The 24,633-nt window shown below is 33.6% G+C and overlaps 1 protein-coding gene across 2 annotated transcripts; it reads left to right on the forward strand.

The window, feature by feature from the left end:
- Positions 1 to 628: 628 nt before the first annotated feature.
- HPF1_1 (mannoprotein) lies at positions 629 to 10,377 on the forward strand (the record flags this gene model as incomplete). Of its 2 annotated transcripts, XM_012946945.3 has the most annotated exons (7): positions 7,141 to 7,369; positions 7,408 to 7,585; positions 7,617 to 7,712; positions 7,746 to 7,831; positions 7,882 to 7,992; positions 8,634 to 8,807; positions 9,477 to 10,377. In XM_012946945.3, the coding sequence occupies 7 exons, from the start codon at positions 7,141 to 7,143 to the stop codon at positions 9,623 to 9,625; spliced, it is 1,023 nt and encodes a 340-aa protein (XP_012802399.2). In that variant the 3' UTR covers positions 9,626 to 10,377. The 2 variants fall into 2 exon arrangements, with proteins under 2 accessions (XP_051074010.1, XP_012802399.2); XM_051218117.1 differs by having other exon boundaries at positions 629 to 7,369; positions 7,746 to 7,992; positions 8,841 to 10,377.
- Between the last annotated feature and the right edge of the window lie 14,256 nt (positions 10,378 to 24,633).

Here is a 24,633-nt window from a genome sequence, read left to right on the forward strand (position 1 = left end):
GAGAGAACAAACCAACTTGCAGCTGAAGAAGAAATTAGGAAAAGACGATGGAGATGGATAGGACATACATTACGCAAATCGTCAAACTGCATCACGAGGCACCCCTAACTTGGAATCCTGAAGGGAAGCGAAAAAGAGGAAGGCCAAATAACACATTGCGTCGGATGATAGAAGCAGATATGAAAACGATGAATTACAACTGGAAGGAGCTAGAAAGGATTGCCCAGGACAGGGTTGGATGGAGAATGCTGGTGAGCGGCCTATGCTCCTTCACGAGGAGTAACAGGCGTAAGTAAGTAAGATCCTGCTCTTGTTCGTGTCTCAACGTCTCGAAGTTTACTGTAGACTGCTGTAACACGTTCATTTCTAGTCTGGATAAAGCATCTGCTGCCTGATTGTCCTGACCTTTGACATGTCGTATATCGCTTGTGAACTGTGATATATAGTCAAGGTGTCGGACTTATCGAGGTGAGTATTTATCGGCTCTCGCTTTTAATGCATTCGTTAGTGGTTTGTGATCCGCAAAGACTATAAATTCCCTGCCTTCTAACATGTGTCGGAAGTGTTCAATGGTCAGGTAGATTGCAAGGAGTTCTCGCCCGAGGGTAGAATACATTGTTTCTGCTGGAGCGGGTCTTTTCGATAAGAAAGCAGTTGGTTTCCAGGCGTTTTTAATCAGTTGGTTAAAAGTACCGCCTACTGCTTTATCTGAAGCATCCACCATCAAGGCAAGTGGGGAAAGAAAATCCGCATAGATCAACGTAGTTGCTTGAGCCAATTTATCTTTAAGCTGTTTAATAGTTTCGACGGCGTCAGAAGATAGTTTGAAATCTTTTGTTTTTCCTTTAAGTGAATCTGTCAAAGGTTGCATTAAATGTGCACAACCGGGTATGAATCTGCGATAAAAGTTAATTAGACCTAGAAAACTTCTCAGTTGTGTTAAAGAACTAGGTATGGGATATTGTTTGATGGTGTCCACTTCTTTGACCGGTGTAATCCCTTCTGGGCTTATTGTGTGGCCGAGAAATTCTAGAGTTCGAACACCGGAAACACACTTGCTTAGGTGTATGTTTATTTCATGTTCAACCAGTCTTTTTAACACTGCTCGTACATGCTGTTCGTGTGATTGTAAATCGGGGCTGGCAATTAAGAAATCGTCTATATACCCTTGTGCAAATGGCATATTGGCCCTGGCGATTTTGAGCTCATCTGGTGCTAGTCTTCTGGGTTCTGCAAACACAGGTGCACCTTCGGTTTTGATAGTATGACTTACTTTTAGTTTGTCTTTGGAAGGCTGTGGGTTTGGTCTAGTTAAGTTTGAAAATTCCGCGAGTATATCTTGGAATTTCGCTGTTGTTACTGGAGGAGTTTGAATCAGGTTAAGAGATGTGATGTGACTTTCTTTGTATTTTGTGTAATTTGGAGTTTCTTTCAGTGTTAAGCGTCGTTTCTTGGTGTGAACTAGGAATTCGTATCTCTATAGAAATTCCATCCCCAGTATTGCCACATCTAAATTGGCTGTAGTGAAAACTCAAGAAAATTGCCTCCTGAACCCCAAATCTAGTGTTAAAGTTTTCTGCCCAAATGCCGCGATTTTAGTTTCATTGGCAGATTGAAGTGTAATTGGGGATGTTTCTCGACTCAGCTCAGTTTTATTATTAGGGATGATAGTAAGAGCAGCGCCAGTATCTACCGAGAAATTCAAGCCAGAGTTTCGTGCCTTTAGGTAACCCCCGTGCTATTGATAGAAGAAACCAGACAAGTAGTGAATAGGTCTTTATTTAGATCTTCGCGCAGTCACAGTGGAGCGTGGGACAAACAAAGCATTTCAACATTTAATATAAGATAATAGGAAATATAAAGTTTATACAAAACAAGGAAGTGAATGAATAATTGAACTATACTGTTATGACATATGCTTAGTTGTTTGAGGTGAACTCTTAACCAACCAGCCTAAGCTGTTACACACCTCCCAAGCCGTTTCAATATGGGGATTCTAGATCTACTGTCCAATCTACTGAGGATACTGAGTGTTTATTTGCTTTCCAGATGTTTGGTCTGGCTTGGGTCGACACATCATCGTTGGCAACGATATGGAAATGAAAACTGGGACTGTATGGTCACTCTTACGAATGGGCGGAATACAGTGGTGGTTTGTGATGCTGTCCTCATATGAGATCTAATAAGGTTGGTTCGGAGTTCAGGTCAAACCTGGTTGCTTCTTCCACACGTTGCACTATGTTGCATGTGATAATCGCGTCAACTAGTTCCTGCCTGGAAGAATCTCCCGACGACCCAATCCTCAAGTTTTTTTTATTCTGCCGTAGGTTTATTAAAGTCTCCTAAGATCAAACATCGACCTCTTGAAGACCAAGTGTTGAGACCATTTAGCAAGGTCTCATTCACTTCACAGTTTAAACTACAGTGTACCAAACCCATTAGCAGCTCTTGTTCTATATATTTCAAGCGTCAAATAACCAGTTAGCACGTTTTTACGACATAGAATATATTATCGATAACGATAAGGAGGATAGTGAGTAAAGCTACCACTTCTCCTTTAAACTTCTGGATTTTTTCGACTCTTACTACTGTCAGACTTTTAAAACCATGTTCCGTACTGTCGACAAACTGAGTCACCACGTTTTTGTGACGGCAATCATATCTGACTTGGTAGTCTATCTGTTCACCTAACTCCAATCGTATGTACAGCAAGCTACGGACATTTTGCAAACGTTTAAGCGGTTTTATGCTGCATCAAAAGTAGCTTCAGCATCATTCTCTGTCGAAGCCTCAACACCTGAAAACTTACAATTCTAAGGTCCTTCTTGCCAGCATATAACCTTGATTTTAAATTATTTTCAGCTTCTCGTCTTTTTATACAGTTCATGAGTGACAGATGTTTTGTGATAAGGCTTCTGACGCCTTCTGTTTAAGCTTATTCTGTAGTATTACTTCAATTACATACGGAGACTTAAATCCCACTTTTAGCAGCTTAACTTGATTTTGTTTCAGGTCTGTTTGTTAATCTAGTCTGTAAATACTAACCATGGTGGCCACAGAGATATCTTGAGCCATTAGCTGGTTAATTAGCTCTTTTATTAAACCAAGATCATGCTCAAAATGAGTTCTGTGTTTCGAGCTTTCACTCTACTTAACTCTTCGAATACTACTGACCTGTAGCTACAATCAGCCTTCGGTTTCTTATCTACTATTTAGGAAACTAGCTTTTCTTTGACGACATTGGGTCGTCTCTTATTCTCGATCTGTACCCTTTCATCAACTTTCAGCGAAGTAGCAATCCTGATCGCGCTACACGTATAGTGAGATCCTAAATGATTCTCTACGACTTGGGTGGTCAGGTTGTTTTTTGATATTAGAAACAAATCAAGCCTTGTGGTTAGGCTTGACAGGCGTTTCCTGCTTGCTGCCGTTTGGAGGGCGAGGGACACAAGAAACTTTATTTCTTAGTGCCGGAATGGGACAAAAATAGATGACACATGTGAAATGAACAACAATGGCAATAACGATCAACACTAAGGATTAACTTAACTAAGATTCAATTGCTTGAACACTACATATGTACTGTATACCGCCTGTCAGGCCGTCCAAGGTCGTTGGATCAAAACGGCAGGTGGCTTTGGAAGGATTTGAAGTACAGTGTCTATAAATGTCACTATTTTATTCCAAAATTGGTGCTTGTTTACATAGATCTCCAATTGCTTTAGGTACTTATGTCTAGCGCGTGATCATGCTTCATCCTTAATCTCCTTTTACATTTGTAATAAAGTTAGTTCATTTCGATATGAACACTGAACTAGTCGGTAAGACTAGAATTTATGGACGAACCCACCACGTAAAAGACAACAGGTCTCAGATTCCGGCGCAAAATTCATCCATCCATTTGGCACAATACCGTTTTAGCATCACAGCTGATGTCAATTCGTGATGAAAACCCTAAATCTAATTCATAACCTTAACCATCAACTGTAAGTCATGATTCTAATTCCTCACACAGGTTCATGATCTTCATTTGGTCCTAGTTATTAGGTGGAGCTCCTCAGGGTCACTTTGGTGTCGCTCAAAGTTCGTCCATAAATTATAGTCTCACTAGCTAGTCAACGAAAACAGTATATTAAAAATCAGATGCGGAACTCCGGGGTCTTGTAATATCTGACCCCACCTTCTTTACTCTTGGCACCCCGCTTGGTCTTTTTGCTTACTGGGCAGTAGTGAGTGCGAAGTTACCTCTTGGCACTAAAATCGTGCTTCATCCTATTTACTAATTGCTATAATGATGGGCTATTTGGAGTAGTTCTGTTAATAACATTAAATGATTTGCATAAAGTCATTAAGATGGTGGTTGGAGGTAGTCAAAAGGAAACCCTGGACCTAGGTTTTCATGCTACTTGGCACTCTTCAAATGGTTGTGGACGGAATAGAAGAAGCTTTCGCTTAACGGACTTCCGTGTCTAATAGCAGTGGGTCACTAATACCTCCAGACAGGAACCTAGGTATATTAACGATAATAGAGGAAAAAAAAGAAATTGGTAAATCATAATAAGATGTCATCATTAGTCCTTAAGAATAGGTCTAGTTTCCTCTTGAGGGACTCCTGGGAAGTCGCTTAGACAAGTTCAGTCGGTAGCGAATTCCAGTATTCGACAACTCTTAAGGAGTAGAAGTTGTGTCTACAGTCCGTTCTGCTATGTTGTATCTCCAATTTCTGGGTGTTACCCCTTAGGTTTGTATTGGGACTAAGCTTAAGTATGTGTTTAAGGGGATGTCCAGAAGTGTTAAGGATACTGTAAGTCATCAGAGGGTCACCTCTAAGACGCCTATACTCTAGTGGGTAAATGTTAAGTGATTGGAGGCGCTCTCCATAAGGTTTGAATTTGAGTCCCCAAACTGATTTCGTGGCTCGCCGTTGGATACGCCCTAGAGTGTCCTTATCCTTTTTTTTTGGGGGGGGGAATACAATGTTTCCGTACTCTAAATGGGGACGAATAAAACTGAAGATTATGTGGAAAGTTCTACCGTCAAACTGACCAAAAATGCGCTTCAATGATACCAGTGCAAGGTTTGCTCGAAAGGCATTTCTGTCACAGTTAGCGTAGGACTTCAAATCCTAGGGTACCAACACTCCTGAATCTTTTTCGACTCGGGATACTACTAGAGAGGAGTTTCTTAGGTTGTAACTGTAATCTGCAACATGTCGCAGGTGGACTACTTTACACTTTGAAGTGTTGAAGGTAAGTCGGTTGCCATGTGCCCAACTTTGAATTCGAGTAAAATCCTCCTGAAGTGCCTGTGTATTCTCTTGGTTGTGTATCTCTCTCCAAAGTTTCACGTCATCAGCAAAATGTAGTAAGTCTGAAGGCACCTGTTGTGGGAGATCATTTATGTAAATCAAGAAGAGAAGGGGTCCCAGTACTGAGCCCTGGGGGAGCCCACTAGGACATTCTATAGCCTGAGATAAAGTGAAGTTAACCCTGATCTTAAAATGTCGATTTTTCAGATATGAGATGAGCCAGTCAATTAGAGGTTATTTGATGCCTAATCGTTTGAGCTTATTGATAAGACACATGTGGTTGATCCTATGAAAAGCTTTTGAGAAGTCAAGGTAAATGACATCAGCCTTCCCCTTGCGGTTAAGGATTGTCGTCCATCTGTCCACTACAGTCAGCTGGTTGGTTATACAGGAGTAACCCTTTCAGAAACCACGCTGTTGGGGTGAGAAGAAATTTAAGGACAGTAATTAGTCATGTGTACCATCGCATATCAGGGACTCCATAATTTTTATAGGTATAGATAGAAAAGCCACCGGTCGGTAACTTGAAGGTTCGCTGCGTCGACTTACTTCGAAAATTGGTGTGATGTGAGCCAGCAACCAATTTTCCGGTAGTTTTCCTCGGCTTAGCGAGTGTGAGAACATCACGCTAAGTGGTGTTGCCAGGATTGAAGCTGCTTCCCTCAGTATAGCAGAATGAACCATATATGGGTCGGGAAGTGTTTTTTCTTGAGTACTGCAATTTCCGGAACACGAAGTCAGCGCTCAGGTTCACTTCGGAAAGTCATGTGCAGTTGCAAATGAAGCTGTCATCAGTATAGTTGATGTGGGTCGGTTGAAATGTCCGAGAGTATTGTTCAACCAAAGGGTTAGGGGCGTCGCCTCTGTTATTGGTCGGGCCATTAGGACCTAGCAGTTGGGAAACTTCAGTTTTGGCTTGACGAAGAGAGGCTGCATAACGGAATAAGCTTTTCGAATTGGAGACAAAATTATCCATAAGCTTTATCTGTTACTGAAGCCTGTTTTCTCTCACAGCCTTCGTGCATATGTTCCTTATATGTTTGTATTGCCTGTACGCGTCAGTAAGGTGTACCTGCAGGTACCTCAATATTATATGTAATATTGAGGTAACTAATACTCCCTGACGTATTCGATCCCATTACATTAAATTTTCAGTCAACAACAACGTAAAACATCGTACGTACCTACATCAGTCCAAGTTGCCATACCACATTAGCACAGAGATACAATTGTCAATTCAAATCCCGTAGTGGTAGAGGTAGTAAAAGTGTAAGCAGTAATCGGAAAGATTAGGGTTTGAAGATGTTATGCAATGAGTATAATCCAGTGAAATAAATTTCGGAAGAGAAAATATAGGACATGAAGAATTCAGAAGATTAGAATTTGGGAGAACACAAAGAGTGGATGCACCTGCGCCATTGCCAACGATTTTGAGCCATGTCATTCAAGGTCTCTAACCATCGGTTGCTATCGTCTCGCGGATTCCAACCAGGTAGTCTACACCTACCAACATGGTTCAGTTCACTTGTCAGTGACTTCATGGATTTGTGCTATGTCTTGATTTGGCCGCCCCTAGTTTTCTTCCAACCTACTCCTACACCATGAAACATCGCACGTCGAGGCAGTCGGTGGTTGGGTATATGTAACACGTGTTCTAGCCGTCTCAACTGATGGAGTTTCACTACATTTTTATTGTTTGGAATTCATTTAAATACTCCATTTTCTCATTAATTGACAGGATTTTGTATAATAGTTAATGTCTTCACCTGTGTTATGTTATGCTCCCTTCTCTGTATACACTGTCTACAATTTAAAGGACTGTAAATCAAATCATGAGAGGAAAGTCGAGGAAGCGCAGCTCAAAGGTCATTATTGAGAAACAGAAACCAAAAGTTTCCAAGATAGTTTCTGAAGAAGAAAGTCCAATATCTGATTATCCAATTTCCGATGAAATCCAAAGGCGTATTTCTATGATTGGTCAAGGATTTCATCTCAAGTGCTCTCCAGACTTTCCATTGTTTTACGAGTTTTGTGAAACTCTTCGTGCCGACGCCCCACTTGGTTTGAATGCAAATTAATCTTATTGAACTTTGTTTTAGAAGCACTATTAGATGTCGGATTTCGTCTGGTTGGTCCATTTGAAATACTTCATTTAGGATCAAAGGAGCCAGTCAAAAATGGCCAATGGTCAAATTATTACCGTTTTTATCACGATCCTCCGGAGTTTGTGACAGTGATTATATGCACTACTGAACAATACCATATAGGCTACTTCCGGTAATCGACAACTTTCTAATGATGTTTCTAGGGATTCATGCGAATCTAAACCATTTCTTGCCAAATCAACGCCTATGTCCAATGGAGTCCTAGAGTATTGTGGTCAGAATTTGTTTGCTTGTCTAAGGTTCGGGACTTAGATTATCGTCAATCTTCCTAGGTCTATCCTGCAAGAAAAATGTGCTGAATCTACTGACTTGTTAAAAAGTCTTATTGAATTTGCATCTTTTAAGAATATCCCAACAGGTTTATCATCATTTTGTAAGCTATCTACAATTTATGTGATATGGCTAAAGATATGAAGGATCGAAAGAAACGTCAAGTGTGTGCCACAACAAACCATATAGGTTTAATGATCGATGTGACTAAGAATGACATTGGATACCGTCCTTTAAATATTTCTTACGGTAAGCTAAAACCACTTTCCCCTATGTAACTTGGTATTACTTGGATTCTAAAACTTAGCGAGTTTTACAGTTTCATTGTGTTTGAGAAGTTGCGTTTCTGACGGTTGTGGTATAGTGATAGTGTGAATCATATCATTTCAAAGCGGCTCAATTCAATTGAACACCGTCCACGAACAGAGTTTATTGTTATCTTGTTCAGTAGAAAACAGTGTTTAATTATATTAGGCAAAAAATATTTCAAGTGTTTATGTGATGTCTTCAGTGTCTTTCTTCATTTTAACTGAATATAGCCACAAAATACAGCTACTTATGATAGGTCTCGAAATCAGTTTATATATCCTTGCTACCATCTTCGATAGTAATTGTATATGCTTTCTCATTTATTCGTCTGTATTTTGTTTATCATGTTGAATATATAGTAAAAAGTGATTTTCATGGTCTTATTTAGTTGTATACCGTCACATAAGTAATTAAATTTTGGGATTTGAACACTATTTTGTTTTCTTATCATTCCTGCTTTATACTTAATGTAGAAGGGATTAACATACGGTTGTTTTGTGTCGTTTAGACTTTGGATATAATTTCGTAACTATTGGATTAGTGGTATTATGTACTATCCCGATGCTATTTTCTTTTGACAGCTGAACTAAACAAAAGACTGGAAGATATTGTCAGTGAGAAGTCAAAAGAACGGCAGTTAATTAAATTTGCTCCAATCGATGAGTTGATTACCTGTGTTCAGTTTGCCAACGATGAAGGAGATTTTGGTCAAGGTTTAGAATTGGGCTTATCAATATTAGCATTTCATCCTAAAGGTAATAAGAAGTATTATGAAAAAAACTGTTAAGTCGATTGTTTAAGCGATTGTGTGGAATAAAGAAACGCTGTCAACATAACTGTAGTCGATTCACGAGTCAAGGGGGGGGGGTAAAATTAAACTATTTATTATTATAATACAGTCAACTCATGTTAATGCTATTTCAATGAAAGTTAATGGAAACTAGAGTGTTCGAGTTAAAATGAACAAATTTGTTCTGAAAATGTTTAAGGTTCCTTTGGATTTGAGTATGAAGTTAGTTTGAATCTCCGTGAATCTTGCTAACGATAGTTCATCAAATGTTGGTTTCTCCTTCAAACAAGATTTGGTTGGGACATGAGTCCAGTGAGTTGTGGTAACACTATTAAAATAACTGCAAGTTTTTTCTAAATGTTATTAAATGAGATACAGTTCATCATATACACAAAGTCTACGTAAAGTGAATACTAGTATGACGTCAAAATCCTAGACTTAAAAGAATACATATCAGTACATGGAGTGAAAAAAACTGATTGTGTTAGTCATATAGTCATCTGGAATGTTGATCACCATCTCCACATTTATGAACTCTTATCTTCAGGAGGTTCCATCAGATTTTCACCAAACAATAATGTTATATTCTTACTAATTGTAGTACGTTTTTCACACTAATTTTATTTTATTTTAGCTCAACCGCTAGAGACAGCAAACATATTTAACAATAAAATTAAACATTTATTGTCTGTCGGTTATACTTTAGCCAATAGAAAGGAATTCAGTCAAGTAATTCAGTCTCATATGGATGACAGACGTATTGAACCACTAACTTTCACATAAATTACCTTTACTGTATTTATCTATTTGGATCGCACATAGGTGTCATCTTACACTTGCATTTATTTTTATATTAATTGTGAAAATTTCAGAGTCTGTTGGTTTTATTATTGTAAACATTTTAAATTAACACTTTTAACACATTGTTTTTTACTTACTATTGTTTGTTATTCCATGGGATTAAGTGTTTTTAAATGATGACTTGAAGTCATTTACTGAATATTGTGTAATATATTTGGGATCCAGTTGGCTTCTTTTGTTTTCCTAATCGTCACCAACTTTTGATAATTTTGAACAACTTAACGCTTAAATAAGTTTATGAACCGCTTGTGATTGATAAGTAATATCTTTAATTTGTGAGGAGTAACTTGCAGTGGATTTAGAGGTATTCTTGCTGGCGAATTAGCTTCCCCTAAGTACAAGACGGAACTTTTAAACTTTTCTTGTACATGACTAATTCAAAGATCGGACTTCTAACATTATATACCATTGTGTTATAAAGTCAGTGCAATACGGTAACCGAGTACATGCCCCTCTTCCTGTTACTGCGCTGTACTTATTATGCAAGAGTTAATAATCGTACTGAAATAGAACTTGGATTCACAAACAATGTTTGAAAGTAGGTATCAGTGCCAAGGTTGGACTTGATAGTTTCAAATAAATTGAGCGTTGACTAGAATGTTAATAATAAATTAATTTTTGTGATATTCCAATTAGTAGAAAATAGTGTTTGTGACGTTTCGCGGCTTAATACAAACCACTTCTGAGTACAATCATATTGTTTAAACTTGTTAGTTTTATTTCGGTTATGTATTTACTCTGAGGCTTACATTAAGTCACGAAAAGTCAGAAATGCAATTTTCTGCTTATTGATATATTACAAAAAATATATACTTATTATTAACGTTTGAAAGTGTAGTCCATACAAAATGGGACTACATCTCTAATCGTTATTTGCTATGAACATAGGTATTCATCTCAGTAAAGTAGTAGGGGGTTTTTCTAGTATTGTTGATGTGTCGTGGATGTAAGCAGAAAGGCACTTGCGAGACTAAAAGGAACATCAGTAACCCGTTAATAGTTTTTCTTAGTGCTCACTTTGATGTTCCACTGTATCCTATAATATGATTCCCTGTATGGTGTTGACTTTTTCAATTGGTCAAGTAATTCACAAACCTTACTGTAATCTCTTGTTTGTCTGTTCAAAGCACATTATGTTATTACCATTTTGTTCTCATAAAAAAGACACCATAGTGGATTCCATTTTTTTCTCCTACTTGTTCATTTGGGTGTCAACATTTATAATTACTGTATAGTTATAGTGTTCTCAACCTAACAACCCTTTCATAATGTTACAAAATAGAGAAGTCGGTATAACTTGGGGTTAAAGTAATTGGTTTAATGGTTGTATTTAAAAAGTGGGTCATATTAGTACCACTAGAAAGAATCGTCTTCTCCAAGAATCAATTCATGTTAAAGTAATTCAAACGAAATAACCCATGTCTACCAAGATCATTCAAATGCGCAACATGTTTTTACCGAAAACAAGTTACACAGAAAAAATGGGAAGGTACAACTCGAGGCACATCAAATTCAGCAAGTTGGGGAGTGTATCCCGGAAAAATAAGAACCGGCCAGTTATTTAAAACTAATTATTTATAGCAAACGCTTTCAACTAGATGATTTCCGGAACACCATTGAAAGCAAGCTTTTAAACTGAGAAGTGCACTGTATATAGTTAGGAGTTTTTTTATAAACTAAATGTCTTATGATGCAAGACAACAGTAAAGGAAGTGTTTGTGTGTTTAAGTTCAAAGGATCTACACTTAGATGTTAAAATCATTTTAAACATCTAACTTTGTAGGGGTCAAGCTTTTGAGGGGCAACGAAATCATTCTATGTGGAATAATTAACTTCTTAAGATGTATGTAAGCTGGGCTATTTAGCATGTAAAGAAGTGTCAGTGGTACGATAGGCATCAAAGTAGGATTGAAGTAATAGATGGTTCTATTTTATTGATCATTTGGACTTACGTCGTTTTGTGTTCTACAGCGTATTTATAAAATCTGGATTGTTTACTTTTGAAGACTTCCTATTCAGAACTTTGTTTAAAGAGCAAAATAATGTTCGTGCGATTTCCGTAATATGTATTATTTAGTGGCTTCAATTTGACTGAGTAGCGCGTTTATCAGTTTAATGGATTTCTACATCATTTTCAAAAAACAAGAGAACTATCCAGATGGATTTAAAAGCAACCAGGAAAGTAACAAGCTTGTAATGAACAGAACTAAGAAAGCCGTCATAGGAGTCGGGATCCTCTCACATACTATTAATAATAAACCACTTGGAACAGTGAGAGTACAGTCAATAAATTTGATAGTAAAACCAGAGGCTATTAAAGAAACCCAGACTGCTTAAATAAGTACACATATCCTTACATATTTAGTGCATTCAAATCGATGTACTATCCGGACACCGATTTACTCCATAGGATAAAGTATCTATGCACCAAGTAGATATTTAGCAAATACTCGTTTTAGAACAAAAGTTCAGGCCAACTATCAGTCACGTAATTTTTTGTGCTCAGTTTGGATGAAATAAAGATTTATTTACTGTTCACATATCTTTTCTTGAAAATCACGAATTCCAAGTCGTAAGGAAGATTCTTGTAGGTAATAAGTGTACGTGAGATAAGAATAATTATATGGGAACTCCCTGTTTAGTATAGTCCGGTTCCACAGTCATCGTACGGTTTACGTCCATTTCAGATCAGTGTAAACATTCCACTGTATTCCTCTGTTTTATTATGTATATGCATTTATTGTCACTACATACATTTAGAGTGGATATTATACCGTGTTTATTTTTTAGTTCGTATTAATTTGCATATCATCTAAGAACTGAGAAGCATCAATGTAATCAGTTTGTTCATACTAGAATAAAGCGTTTACTTTAATCATTAAATTGAACTAAAGGAATGTGTTCGTCCAACATATATGAGTATCGTTCTTAATAACTGAATCTATCCAATCTTTGTTAATCGGTTATAGCGGTTTAACTGAGTCTGTTTAAGGCAGTTCAATTAAGTTAGGTTTTTCCTGATCTTCATGCAGTAAACTACAAAAAGGTACTTCATTTAGTGATCAAAAGTAAAAAAATCAATGTACTTAACAAAGTTGTGAAACAAATGTATGTGGATGATAATTGGTGTTTGAAATATTAATATTGGACTTTTTCAAAGGGATCTGAGTGAAATGCAGGAGAATGGTCAGTGGATATATAGGGAGCTTATATTGTTAACACTTTCTATGTTCCCAATTTTACATATGGAGATATCGTATTTTTTAAGGTAGATAAGTGATATTTCCTGAGATTTGAACTATTTATACAGGACGTTATATCAGTTATAAAAGTCTGATACATAATTCTAGAATTATTCATGTTAAATTAGAATTCAGTGTGCATGGACGTCGTAGTTGGTATTAAGATAAATTAATTCCATGTAATTATTTTACCTACTTGTAAGTAGCTCAAAAACTACATTTATTCTTTATAGCATAAATGCAGAAAAAGATAATTAGCCATTATGAATGTGTGCATACGTGGACTTAAAGCAATTGATTGGTCTAAGCTAACTACTCAAATAGTTTTTGTTATCTTGATTTTATTTTCATGTAGGCGTGGAGGGAATTAAACCACAGAATTTTTGTGTGACTTATAGGAATATGTAACATAATTGATATGGAGTAAGCAATTATTGTTACCAAGTATTGATGAGTGAATAATGAAAGAAAAACATTTATAGGAGTATTGAGAAATATAGCTCATTAGTGTGATCGGTAAAGCCCCATGTAATGAGATGATAAGTTCCTAGTAGTTAAATAACGTTGACCAAAAATAATTTGATGATATTAGTATCCTAGTTTTCTGAAAAAAATATTTTGTGAACGTGATATTAATTTGTAGCGGGGCGTCGAGTCGCGGTTGACTATGATCACCACTACAGGAAGACTAAGTACCAGTTTACCGATAAGATCCCCCGTACCAAATATCAGAAGGCAGTTAGTGACTATAGTCGAGATGTATTTGCTGGCGATCTCGTGGTATCGAAGGGATACCGAGATCGTGCCATGTTACAAATGTGGTTACTGAGCGTAACCGAATTCGTGCAAGGTCACAATCAACGGAAGAAAGAATGTCTTTAATACAGATAAACAAGCAAGTACAGTAAACCAATCACTGGTACAATTGGTTATAATAATAATTGTTTTTATTAAACCAATCGCGTTCTCTTGATAAAAGTAGGTCACTACAAATTACTACATAGCCCTCTGTTATATTGTAAGTTTTGAAATATAATAGCAGACGACAAAGCATACTCAATAAAAGATAGAAATATTGTTTTAGTTTCCATGGGACAGTTAAATGTTCATGGGAAACAGGTGTAAATAATAATGCACTTTGAAAGTAATATGTAATCTATTTTAGTAGAATATTTCATGAAGGTTTAAGAATTTCTGTTTAGAAATAAGCATTATTACATATCTAAATAAAATACAGCAGTTTTCAATCATCTATAAAGTTGAGGGTTTATACTACATAAAATAAATATTATGGGCGATCTGCATTTTATTTTTCTTAGTTTACATGCTTAGTCATTTTTTGTAAGTAATCAAATTCAATTTAAAAGTGTTTGTAGTCCCATGCGTATATTTTGAGAAATGTCTTAGGTTATAGTTATCTTTAACTATACTGTCTTTTTAGAAAGAACATTGAAATAGAAAGAAGCGCACATAATCTTATTCGAGAGCAATCTAATCAAACATTTCTATTATTGGATTTTATGTAGAATCTCAGGAACTATGTTTTTCATTTGATCATGTTATTCACTGTTGATGAAACTAGTTATCTTGGAGGTTCTAATCTACATTATTAAATGACCCAATAGAAAATGTCAAGACTAATCAATTAATGTGATTCTTAAGAAGTTTATTTATCATTTTTAACCTGATTTGTTTAGTTTTTTCTTTCCACTACTACTGCAAACATTAAAAACACTCTAAAGATAAAGGGACTTAGCGGCATAATACTAATTTCCTATAATAGTTCTGACTTAGTGTTCAAAGAAATTAGCATCTAGAAATTCTACTAGTACTGATAATGATCCGTTGTTACATTATACCTCCAATCTTTATAAACACTCAGTTGATAATGCCATAAGTACAAAATAAAACGGACCCAGATGAAATGATTTATATTAAAAATGATGGGAGTTTTAAAGGTTTGAGGAAACAGAGTTGGGATCATATGCAAGTTACCCACGCTAGAAAACGATTGAGATAGTCACAATTAGCCATATATTTATGGAACCAATTATTTTTAAAAGTTGTTTGTTGTAAAATATATACAGAGTATTACCAAATATGTTTCTGCATTATATGCATCCTTTCCTAAACAAACAACTAAGCTGGTTTGTAACAATGAATTTGAAGCCTTTAATTCTTTTATTTTATGTACTAGAGACACTATCTTAGAAGTCATTTACTTTTCATATAAGCAATTAAATGTTTGAACGTGAATTGATATTTTTATAATTTTTCACTTATAATTATTACTACTGATAGAATAATTAGTTAATTTAAACTAAAACTAAATCAAGTTTGTTTATCTAATATCTGTCTAAAATAGAAATCAATATTTTCGACTACTGATCAATGAAGTGGAAGTTGCCCTACTTCAGATTTCGAGTTCTATTTTTTTAGACCACTTGAAACAAATTATTGATTTTCCAATTGTTATTTCATGTGAATTTTAAAAAAAATGTATATAAACAGTTATATTTTTAGTCGGTACAGACCAATAATCTTAATATTCTTACAGCTCAAAAGGTGTAAATTACTGATGAAGTAATCATATTTGTTATCGATTCATATTATTGTACTTTATCACTATACCATCAATCTATTCAGTCATTTCAATATAATCAAATCTTTATAGAGAAATTCATAGAAAAAAACAACAACAAATAAACGAAACGAAAAATAAAAGGGGTACTAATAAGAATATTGCAAACTTATTCTTTTACATATTTTCTTTTTATAATTTAAGTATCATAAACACTTGAAGTTATAAACACACTTCATACATTCATTGTGAATCACTTCACTAATGATTTCTTTTTCTTTTTTTTTACTTTCTGAAGAAAGGAGAAACCTATTAACTTGCAATCTTTCTATATTTACTAAACTATAGAAACGTATAATAATTTCTATGTTAGAAGGAAAATAAAAAGATTTTGTATTTCTTTTCAGTGAAAAAAAAACACATGATCCTTGTCTTTTTAAAATTTTTTTTTGTGTTTTTGAAAATAAAAAGAACTCATAAATCAAATCATTTTTGACACTCGAAAAAAAGAAGAAAAAAAAGAACAAACAGTTCCGTAGTCTAGTAGTTCATTTTTAAAGAAAAAAATTTATTTCTAAGAATTAATTTAAGAAATATTCACATTTCCACCTAGAAACTAAACTCATTTTCCATTTTGATAATAATGTAGAATTTAAATTATATTCAACTGTTTAAATGTTCTATTCTAAATAAAATGTAGACACTATAAGTAACAAGACATATGATTATTATATTCATTAATAACTAATGAATAAATTAGTTTAGATGAACCGGTTAACATTTTTTGTTGTTGGTTCTTTAAAGGAAATACATATTCCAAATTGATTACAATATGTTCTGATTTATTTTACAAATTGTCAGTCTTAATTGTCAGTCCTAGTGTTTAATGTATTGTTAGTGAAGTTTCAAAAGAAAACAGTTTCTATTACTGAAATGAATATCTTTTAGTTTTAACCTTTATACAATAAAATAAATGATAATAGATATTAATATCCTTTGAGAATGAAATGATTATTATCGCTATGATAATACAACAATTTCATATGAGATTTAAACAAATAGAATAATCTTGTAACTATAATCTATCAATCTCTCAGATTGAAATTTAAAATAATTGTAACATTTCGTCCATTAAAATTTATCTAAACTTCTTTAGGGTAATAATTGAAATAAAAAAGATATCGTTTTGATGATTTTGATTATTACACTGAAGAAGTACAGATAAGTTTGTTGGACGAAATATTTGAATTCTTTTAAATTTTTAATCGCTGAAATTATTTCAAATATAATTTTCACATATATTGACTTCTCTATAATTAGCACCCAATTATTGTCAAACTATTTGTTTTAATCATGACGAATATTTGTATATATCATCTATATATGTTTTTATAAGTAAAGACAAGAGAAGGTGCAATTATTATTACTACTCAATATGTAAGAAAATTTCAGTGTATTAATATTAAATAACGATAGTCAATAGAAATTTCATTATCAGAAGTGGTTTTGCGGATATTATAGTAATTTTAATAGTTGAGCTTATGAATCAATTGAAGATAAACCAGTGGTCTAGAGGTTAAGCATTCGCGCACGAGACCGATAGGTCTTGCATTTGAACCCCGCGAGGCGGGATCGTGAACACACACTGCTGAGGAGTCCCACAATAGGTTGAAACAGCCGTTGAATGCTTCCAGGTTTTCCATGTTGGTCTAGATTCATTTAACTCATGGTCTCAACTATGGAAATTTTATTGATTTCTGTTAGAATATTTTTTTAATATTGAAGTTAAAGTTTTATAAATAATTATTATTTATTGTAATTTGTAGGGATTAGTTAAATCTCAATACAGTTTCTATCATAGACTAACAAAAAAAGTTCGAAATGAACTTACGAGGTCTTTAATGTAAAATTGTAACTTTTAAAGTTTCACCTAATATGTTTTAAAATAGTCATTCATCAACATAAGTTGAAATTGAAATTATAGATTGAAATACAGCAGTTTAAGTGTATCGTATGAAATGGTGGGTAATATAAATAATAAGAAGAACAATACAATTGTTGAGTGATTTTTTTTTGTTTCCAATTATTCTCTAGTTGACATTATTTTCTGAGAAAGAAAATGATCTGAATATTATTTTTATTTTTTAAGTAAATTCATTTTTCCTTAATAAGAAATAATCCATTTTATCGTAATATAATATACAGAAAATTTATGTTACAGTTCTAAATGTAACTTTGCATAAAAAATATTAAAAGTATAATGTTACCTTTACCATAAATTATTAATATATTATTGATAGAAAAATATATATACAAATGTTAGTCAGTAGAGAAGGAAATTCATATAATCTGTACAATTATGTTGTAGTGTCGGTTACTATGTTAAGCCAATATATCTTATTCTAGCATTCGCACGGCCCAATCTATTCATTCTACTTGAGTTACATTCTGACCTTGTTAATTATTCGCTTATCAATCTTGACTGTTTTTATATGAGCACGTAGGTGTGTGTACATTTCTTATCCCATTACTCATCACATGTCTGTAACTTACTTTTGTGTAACTATTATTATTGATTAACGCTTGGTTAAATGGGCGTTGGCTTACCCGCCATCTCCACTGCGCGTCGTTTTGCTTTGTTCTATTCCATTCGCTTCATACACAAAATATAAGTATTCAAAAGACTATTCTTGTTATTTGACTTATCTAAATCCGTTATTGACTAACGCGATTAAAGTCGATGATTATATACGAGGATTGGCGACATATATAATTCAACAACAATCATCATTACGATCACTTTGGAGTCAGATCTCGGGCCACTAAAGTGGAGAGCTCTTTCGACAACATCGTCCGATCTAAATGACGAAAAGATTAAAAAGGCCTCACAATGTATGTGTATAGAATGTTTAATTTTGACTAAACTTGAGAAAACACTTTTCAAGTAGTTCAATATTTAGGTTAAACTATAAAGTCAGAAGAGGTTTTGTGGAGGTTGTAGTAATTTCAATAGTTGAGACTGATAAGTCCTGGGTTCGAATCACCTGAGCGGGATCGTGAACGCTCACTGTTGAGGAGCCCCACAATAGGACGAAACGCCCGTCTAGTGCTTCCACGTTTTCCATGGTGGTCTAGTTTTAATTCACTAATGATCTCAACTATTGAAAGAAACTATAATGCTTCGGGACATTAAAGGAAATAATTTCTTTGAAAAAGCTTAAATCAGATTGCCAGGCAAAACGTTGGATTTACTTCAAATTTATTCGCTGAGATTTAATAAATACATTCTTCCTCTTTGATGTCTCACATCAACTCGGCGCCCAACTATTGTGAAATTATTCGATCAAATTTAGATGAAAGTTCTTCTTTATAGTGCTTTGGTTTTTAAAACTAAGCTCTTGAAACGAGAATGACTAATTTAGATTCAGTAATTTTCAGTATATGAATCATAGAATTTTATAAACTAAAAATTAAACTTGGTTTTTATCAATGCTTTAAATTATTGGTCAGAATCACTGAAAAGTGTCTTAATTTGTTCTATAGGGAATTGAGAATATTATGAGTCAATCCATTTTTATTCCTACGTAATTAGGAAATTAGTTGATATTATGAACATTTTCATTCGAAACATCATTTCAAAGGTCAGTGTTAAAAAGTTTTTTAGTGAGACTATAATTTATGGACGACATTTCAGAAACGCTAGACTGACCTTGAGAGTGTCCACCTAATATCTAGGACCAAATGAGGGTTACAAACCTATGTGAAGAATTAGAATTATGATGTACAGTTGTTGGTTAAGGTTTTGAATTAGATTTAGTGTGTTCATCACGAACTGACATCAGCTATGATGCCAAAACGGTATTGTGCCAAATGGATGAGTGAATTCCGCGCTGAAATCTGAGACCTGTTATCGTTTACGTGATTGATTCGTCCATAGATTGTGGTCTCGCCAGTTTTTCATAATAAAACATGATGATATTGCAAAGAAACTCTGAAAGGCAATTTAAAATCTGTGTAATAGAGGATTTGAAGAAAACTTAGTTTTTATTGCCTGAACAAAAATACCGTGGGGAAATTTCTACATAATTTGTGAGCTTTGCAAATGTTGATGATTTACAAACTATGAAAAATACAGTGAATGGCTTCAAATTTTGTAAATTGTAGGTTTAAAAAGTCGGAATTTGTTATTGTATTCGTTAAAACCTCTAACTGATAATGAAAGTTTCCCATAGCAGCTAGTAAATATAACGATATACTAGTTTTTTTTCATTGTATACCTAGCATAAAGAATATGATATTTTTGCGTTATTCCTTTGTACTATTTAAATTTGGATTACATTTGGTTTGGCTATTTGTCCTCTGAAGAAGTGGCTTACACTAAGTCACGAAACGTCAGAAAATCTAATTTTTCTACTCACTGGGATATTACAAATATATTATTTATTTATAACAGACTTATCCAATGCTCAATTTATTCGAAATTATCAATCCAAACCTTGATAATGACATCTACATAAAGAATATTGTTTCCGATGTAATAAATATTTACTTACCTTATAGACATCTACTAAACATTCGATGAATGTCAGAGGAATTTTGACGAAAGTTGAAAGATGAGATAATAACTGGAAATATTCAAAATTTCAGTTATTTACGTAATATTTCACGTGTTTTTCTATATTCTTGTAGATTATATTTAGTTAAAAAGTAAACAGAATTGAGTGATGTAAAATACGATAGCTTATATATGTCATCACACTAACTGAACATTGGGTAGTGATGGAAATCTGAATAGTATTAGAAACATAAAGTTGTTAAAGATAATAGATACACTTTGATGAAGTGTGCCGACCAGCTTGAGATCTGAGGGTAGGAAGTTTATTGATTATTTTCAACCCCCTATCAGTGAACATATCACTACTTTCAAATTTCCACTTGGAAAGTGAATGGATATAAGTACGAAATAATAAAAATTCTTTTCCTTCATTTAGAAGTCCCATCCAACTTTTTGTCTTATGCTTAAGCTTTTCCTCTTTTTATTAACTAAACATTTAAAACAAAGAACATTTTAATATATGTAATTCATTTTACGTCTAAGAATTGATGTTTCAAATGTTAGACTGGATGAAAGTGCGTTACAAATGAGGAGTTGATTTTTTTGATGAATTATGACAGTTGTTCACAAATCAAACTAGCATGTTATCTTAATGACAACTACTAAGACTTACTATTACTATGTTAGAGACTTTTAAGTTATAATAAGTGATTGTTTTGCATCTTTTTTTTGTATACTACTTTTTGTTATGGTTACTACTTTTTATTTTAGAAAATGATAGAAGACAGTGGTTTTGTTGTAACAGTTAAAAGGTTCATGTTATTCACTTAAAAAATTCTTGTCTTATAGAAATTTAACGAAATAACTGACAGAATTCTAACAAACATGTGAATTAATGGTGATGGCATTTAAATATCTTATCAATTTATTAACATTTTTTAGTTATTATTTATTATATTGTACACAATTTTAAATTCCCCACAGTTTCTGAAAGTAAATCTGATAACTGGATATAAAGTGTAGCTTATTACTTAAGACCAGTTGATGTTCATCGATTTATACTGTACATAGTGACAGTGAAATGTCTACCTGGCAGTAAAACACGGAAATAAAATCGTAGTATATTATATCGCATTGTATTATGGTTAAACTGATTTATTGAAGTTGGTAACTGTTTATTACCTTTGCGATATAACTTAATAATATATTCTGAAAATAATAATTACAGAATTCACTCCAGTTTACAGGCATGATCAATTTGATATAAATCGTAACATTAGATGTAGAGAGCAAATATATGATATAAGATTGTTTTAAGTTTACTAGTTCAATAATTGTTTAGGTAGTACATTTATGACATGTATTACAGCAATCTAATACATCAGCCGGGAACTTTTAATTTTTCTTAAGTGAACAGTCTGTTGATTTATAAACGGTGTATTTAAGGTCATTTTCTGTACCAGAACGAATTAATGATAATTATCTACAACTAGAGATAGTAAAATGAAAACAGAAAGCATGGAACAACAAAGCAGTAATTACTAAAATATGTCAATCGGGTCTACCATGATGCATGTATCATGTGACTCAGTGATATACTGTCCATGTTAGATATTATTCAAATTAGTTGACGTTGCTAGGGACAGTGTTAACGTCAAGTAACAGCAGTTAGGTGATTTTACTTAGAGAATTCACTAATAAGAATGGTTATTGTGATATTATGACATTACAGAAGCTAGTGAGAATTAGTTAAACTTCATAAAATAGATCTATTTACATGCTATCAATTTTAACTTTCAAATAACATAATGTTATATAAGAACTTTCGTCTAAATTTGATTGAATAGTTTCACAATATTTGGGCGCCGAGTTGATGTAAGACATTAAAGACAAAGAATGTATTTATCAAATCCCAGAGAATAAATTTGAAGTAAATCCAACATTTCGCCTGTCAATCTGGTTCAAGCTTTTTCAAGGAAATATAACCAAACATCAAAATTATCGAACATAATGTTACGTACATATGTTTGGTTGATTTTAATGGAAATTTTCAATTTAATATGTTTAAAGAAAAACTTAAACTTGGGTTATTAAAACTAGAGATGTATTTGGAATTTGGTTTTTATTTCCAAAGTTTTTTTTTGAAAAGGGTTGAACATCTATGAACATATTAACTTAAGAATTGTCCTAAAGTGGTAAACTTACGTATTATTACTTTTTATCTTTTCAGAATGAAAGTCTTCAAGAAAAACATTGATTTTCCAAGAAAATAAATATGAAATGATCGTCTAAACAGTTTATTATTATTTACATTATGAGAATTATGAATGGATTTATGTTACAGTTTAAACGGATTATTGTAAATCATTAGGATAATCTGTCTTGTACTTCAAGTTCAGGTAAACATCTATAACATCTTTCTAATTGAATCTATTGGAACACTAAAATCTAGTCAACAGATACGATATCAGAACTATTTCTAATAGATTTTCTTCAAATCAAATTTTATATGTTATCAACAAATTCATAAGTGTAATATAAATTAAGAAACCAATTAATATACAAGTACATCACTAACAAAATGTAGTTTATAAATCTATACACATGTATATCTTTATTTTAAAATTGTAACTCAAATTGATAATCATCAATTTGTTTCAAACGTATTTTATGAAAAAAACAAAACAAACAAATTAAAACACGAAGTTCAGCGAAGCGATCTCTTTTCAACGAATTATCAAGCTGTACAATCGTATATATATGTAAATCTTTTTTGCTTTTTGTAAAAGTACTAATTCCGTGAGGAAATGTGAACACGAATAAGCAAGATGACGTAATAAAAAAGGTTACAATACTAGATTACGTAATATGAATAATAACAATAGATTTAGTGAATATAATAAGATGATTAAAATGTTTTTGTTATAATAGTTAAAGGTCATTGTTCACTAATGTTACTGTTAATAAAGCTTTAGATATCGTATTTAACCTCTTAGATTCTGACACTGAACTTAAACAACGTTGTCCTCTAGAGCCCTCAGACATTATTAGAGTGTTGGATCTTTGCTTACATTCAACAGTTTTCAGTTTTCGAGGAGTTCTGTACAGACAAACAGAAGGTGTAACTATGGGATCACCGGTTTCTCCAATTGTTGCTAACTTATTCATGCATTCACTGGAAACAAGTGCTATCTCAATGTGTTCCATTCCAACGAAAATTCGGTTAAGATACGTAGATGACACCTTTGTGATTATAAAACGAGATGTTTCAGACAAACAATTTCAACCTGCCAACAGCATCTATGACAAAATCGACGTAACTAAAGAATTGGAATCTCCTGAACACAAATTACTTATTCTAGACTGCTCGGTTGAAAAGAAGTATAATGATTATTTAGGAATTAGTAATTTCCGGAACCCCATATATTGACGCGAATCTATATATTTCAAGTCTGCGCATACACAATCTACAAAAGTGACGGTAGCCAAAAATAAAATCACCACGGTTTATGTTGATAACAGATGACGACCTAATTTAACAAGCCTAGTTCATGCTGTTCCATTAAAGTCTTTACTTCTGAATTTTTTAAGTTGTGAAATTCTTCTTAATCTTCAAAGCTGACTAATATCATTAAATATGTACTGACTTCGTACATGGCTGGAAACACGAGTCATATACACTTTATCAGATTACCGGAAAACCATGTGGTGATAAGCAGTTGACGAACGTGATTCTCATAAATGGTTTTTCGTCTATTCAATAGTATATAAACAAAAGGTCCAAGATATAAAACAGTGTAACACAAAGTAGCATGAATATACTGTTGTTGTGCTCGGCCATTCTGTTGCTAGCTCTCTCCACCAAATCACTTGAAAGAGAGTGTAAAAAATATAATTTCCATCCATGTAAGTAATCTCAAATCGTCTTACAGCATTTCGACTGCGTGATTCATACTTGCATATTTCTTAGTAATTAAAGAACATGCTTCCACTTACTGGTTGTTGTTTAGCTCAACAGAAATGCTCTTGATCGCATAATGATGTGATATTTTGGTTGCTTGTTTTCAGATAAATGTAGGACAGTGTGTCAATATTGCGGGAAAGATGACGATTGTGAAGATGGGTACAAATGTTATCGCGGGCAATGTCACGGGCGACACTTTGGTGAACCATGTGGAGAGAAAACTCCGTGTTGTAGGGGTTTGAGATGTAACGGAGGAATATGTAATGAAACCTACTTTACAACATTTTTCTGCGCATAATTCCTCAACCTAATTTTTACTCAAACAATCGAATAAATCATTATCTTGGCATTCTCGACTTTTCTTATTATCAGTGAAAGAACAAAGTATTTGTGATCAAATATTATCGCAATGAAATAATTTCTACCGGAAGAAGATAATCCAAACACAAACGGATAGTAATGAAGAATCTATCAACTTTCCGTGTTGAGTAATAGACAAATCGACATTATGCATTTTTCACGAACAAAGTGTGGTACGTGCTAATAGTCTAATTGATATACCAACTAGTGGTTCCCAAGCCTTCACAG

Source organism: Schistosoma haematobium, chromosome 1, assembly GCF_000699445.3.
Source record: "Schistosoma haematobium chromosome 1, whole genome shotgun sequence".
NCBI classification, from domain to species: Eukaryota; Metazoa; Platyhelminthes; class Trematoda; order Strigeidida; family Schistosomatidae; genus Schistosoma; species Schistosoma haematobium.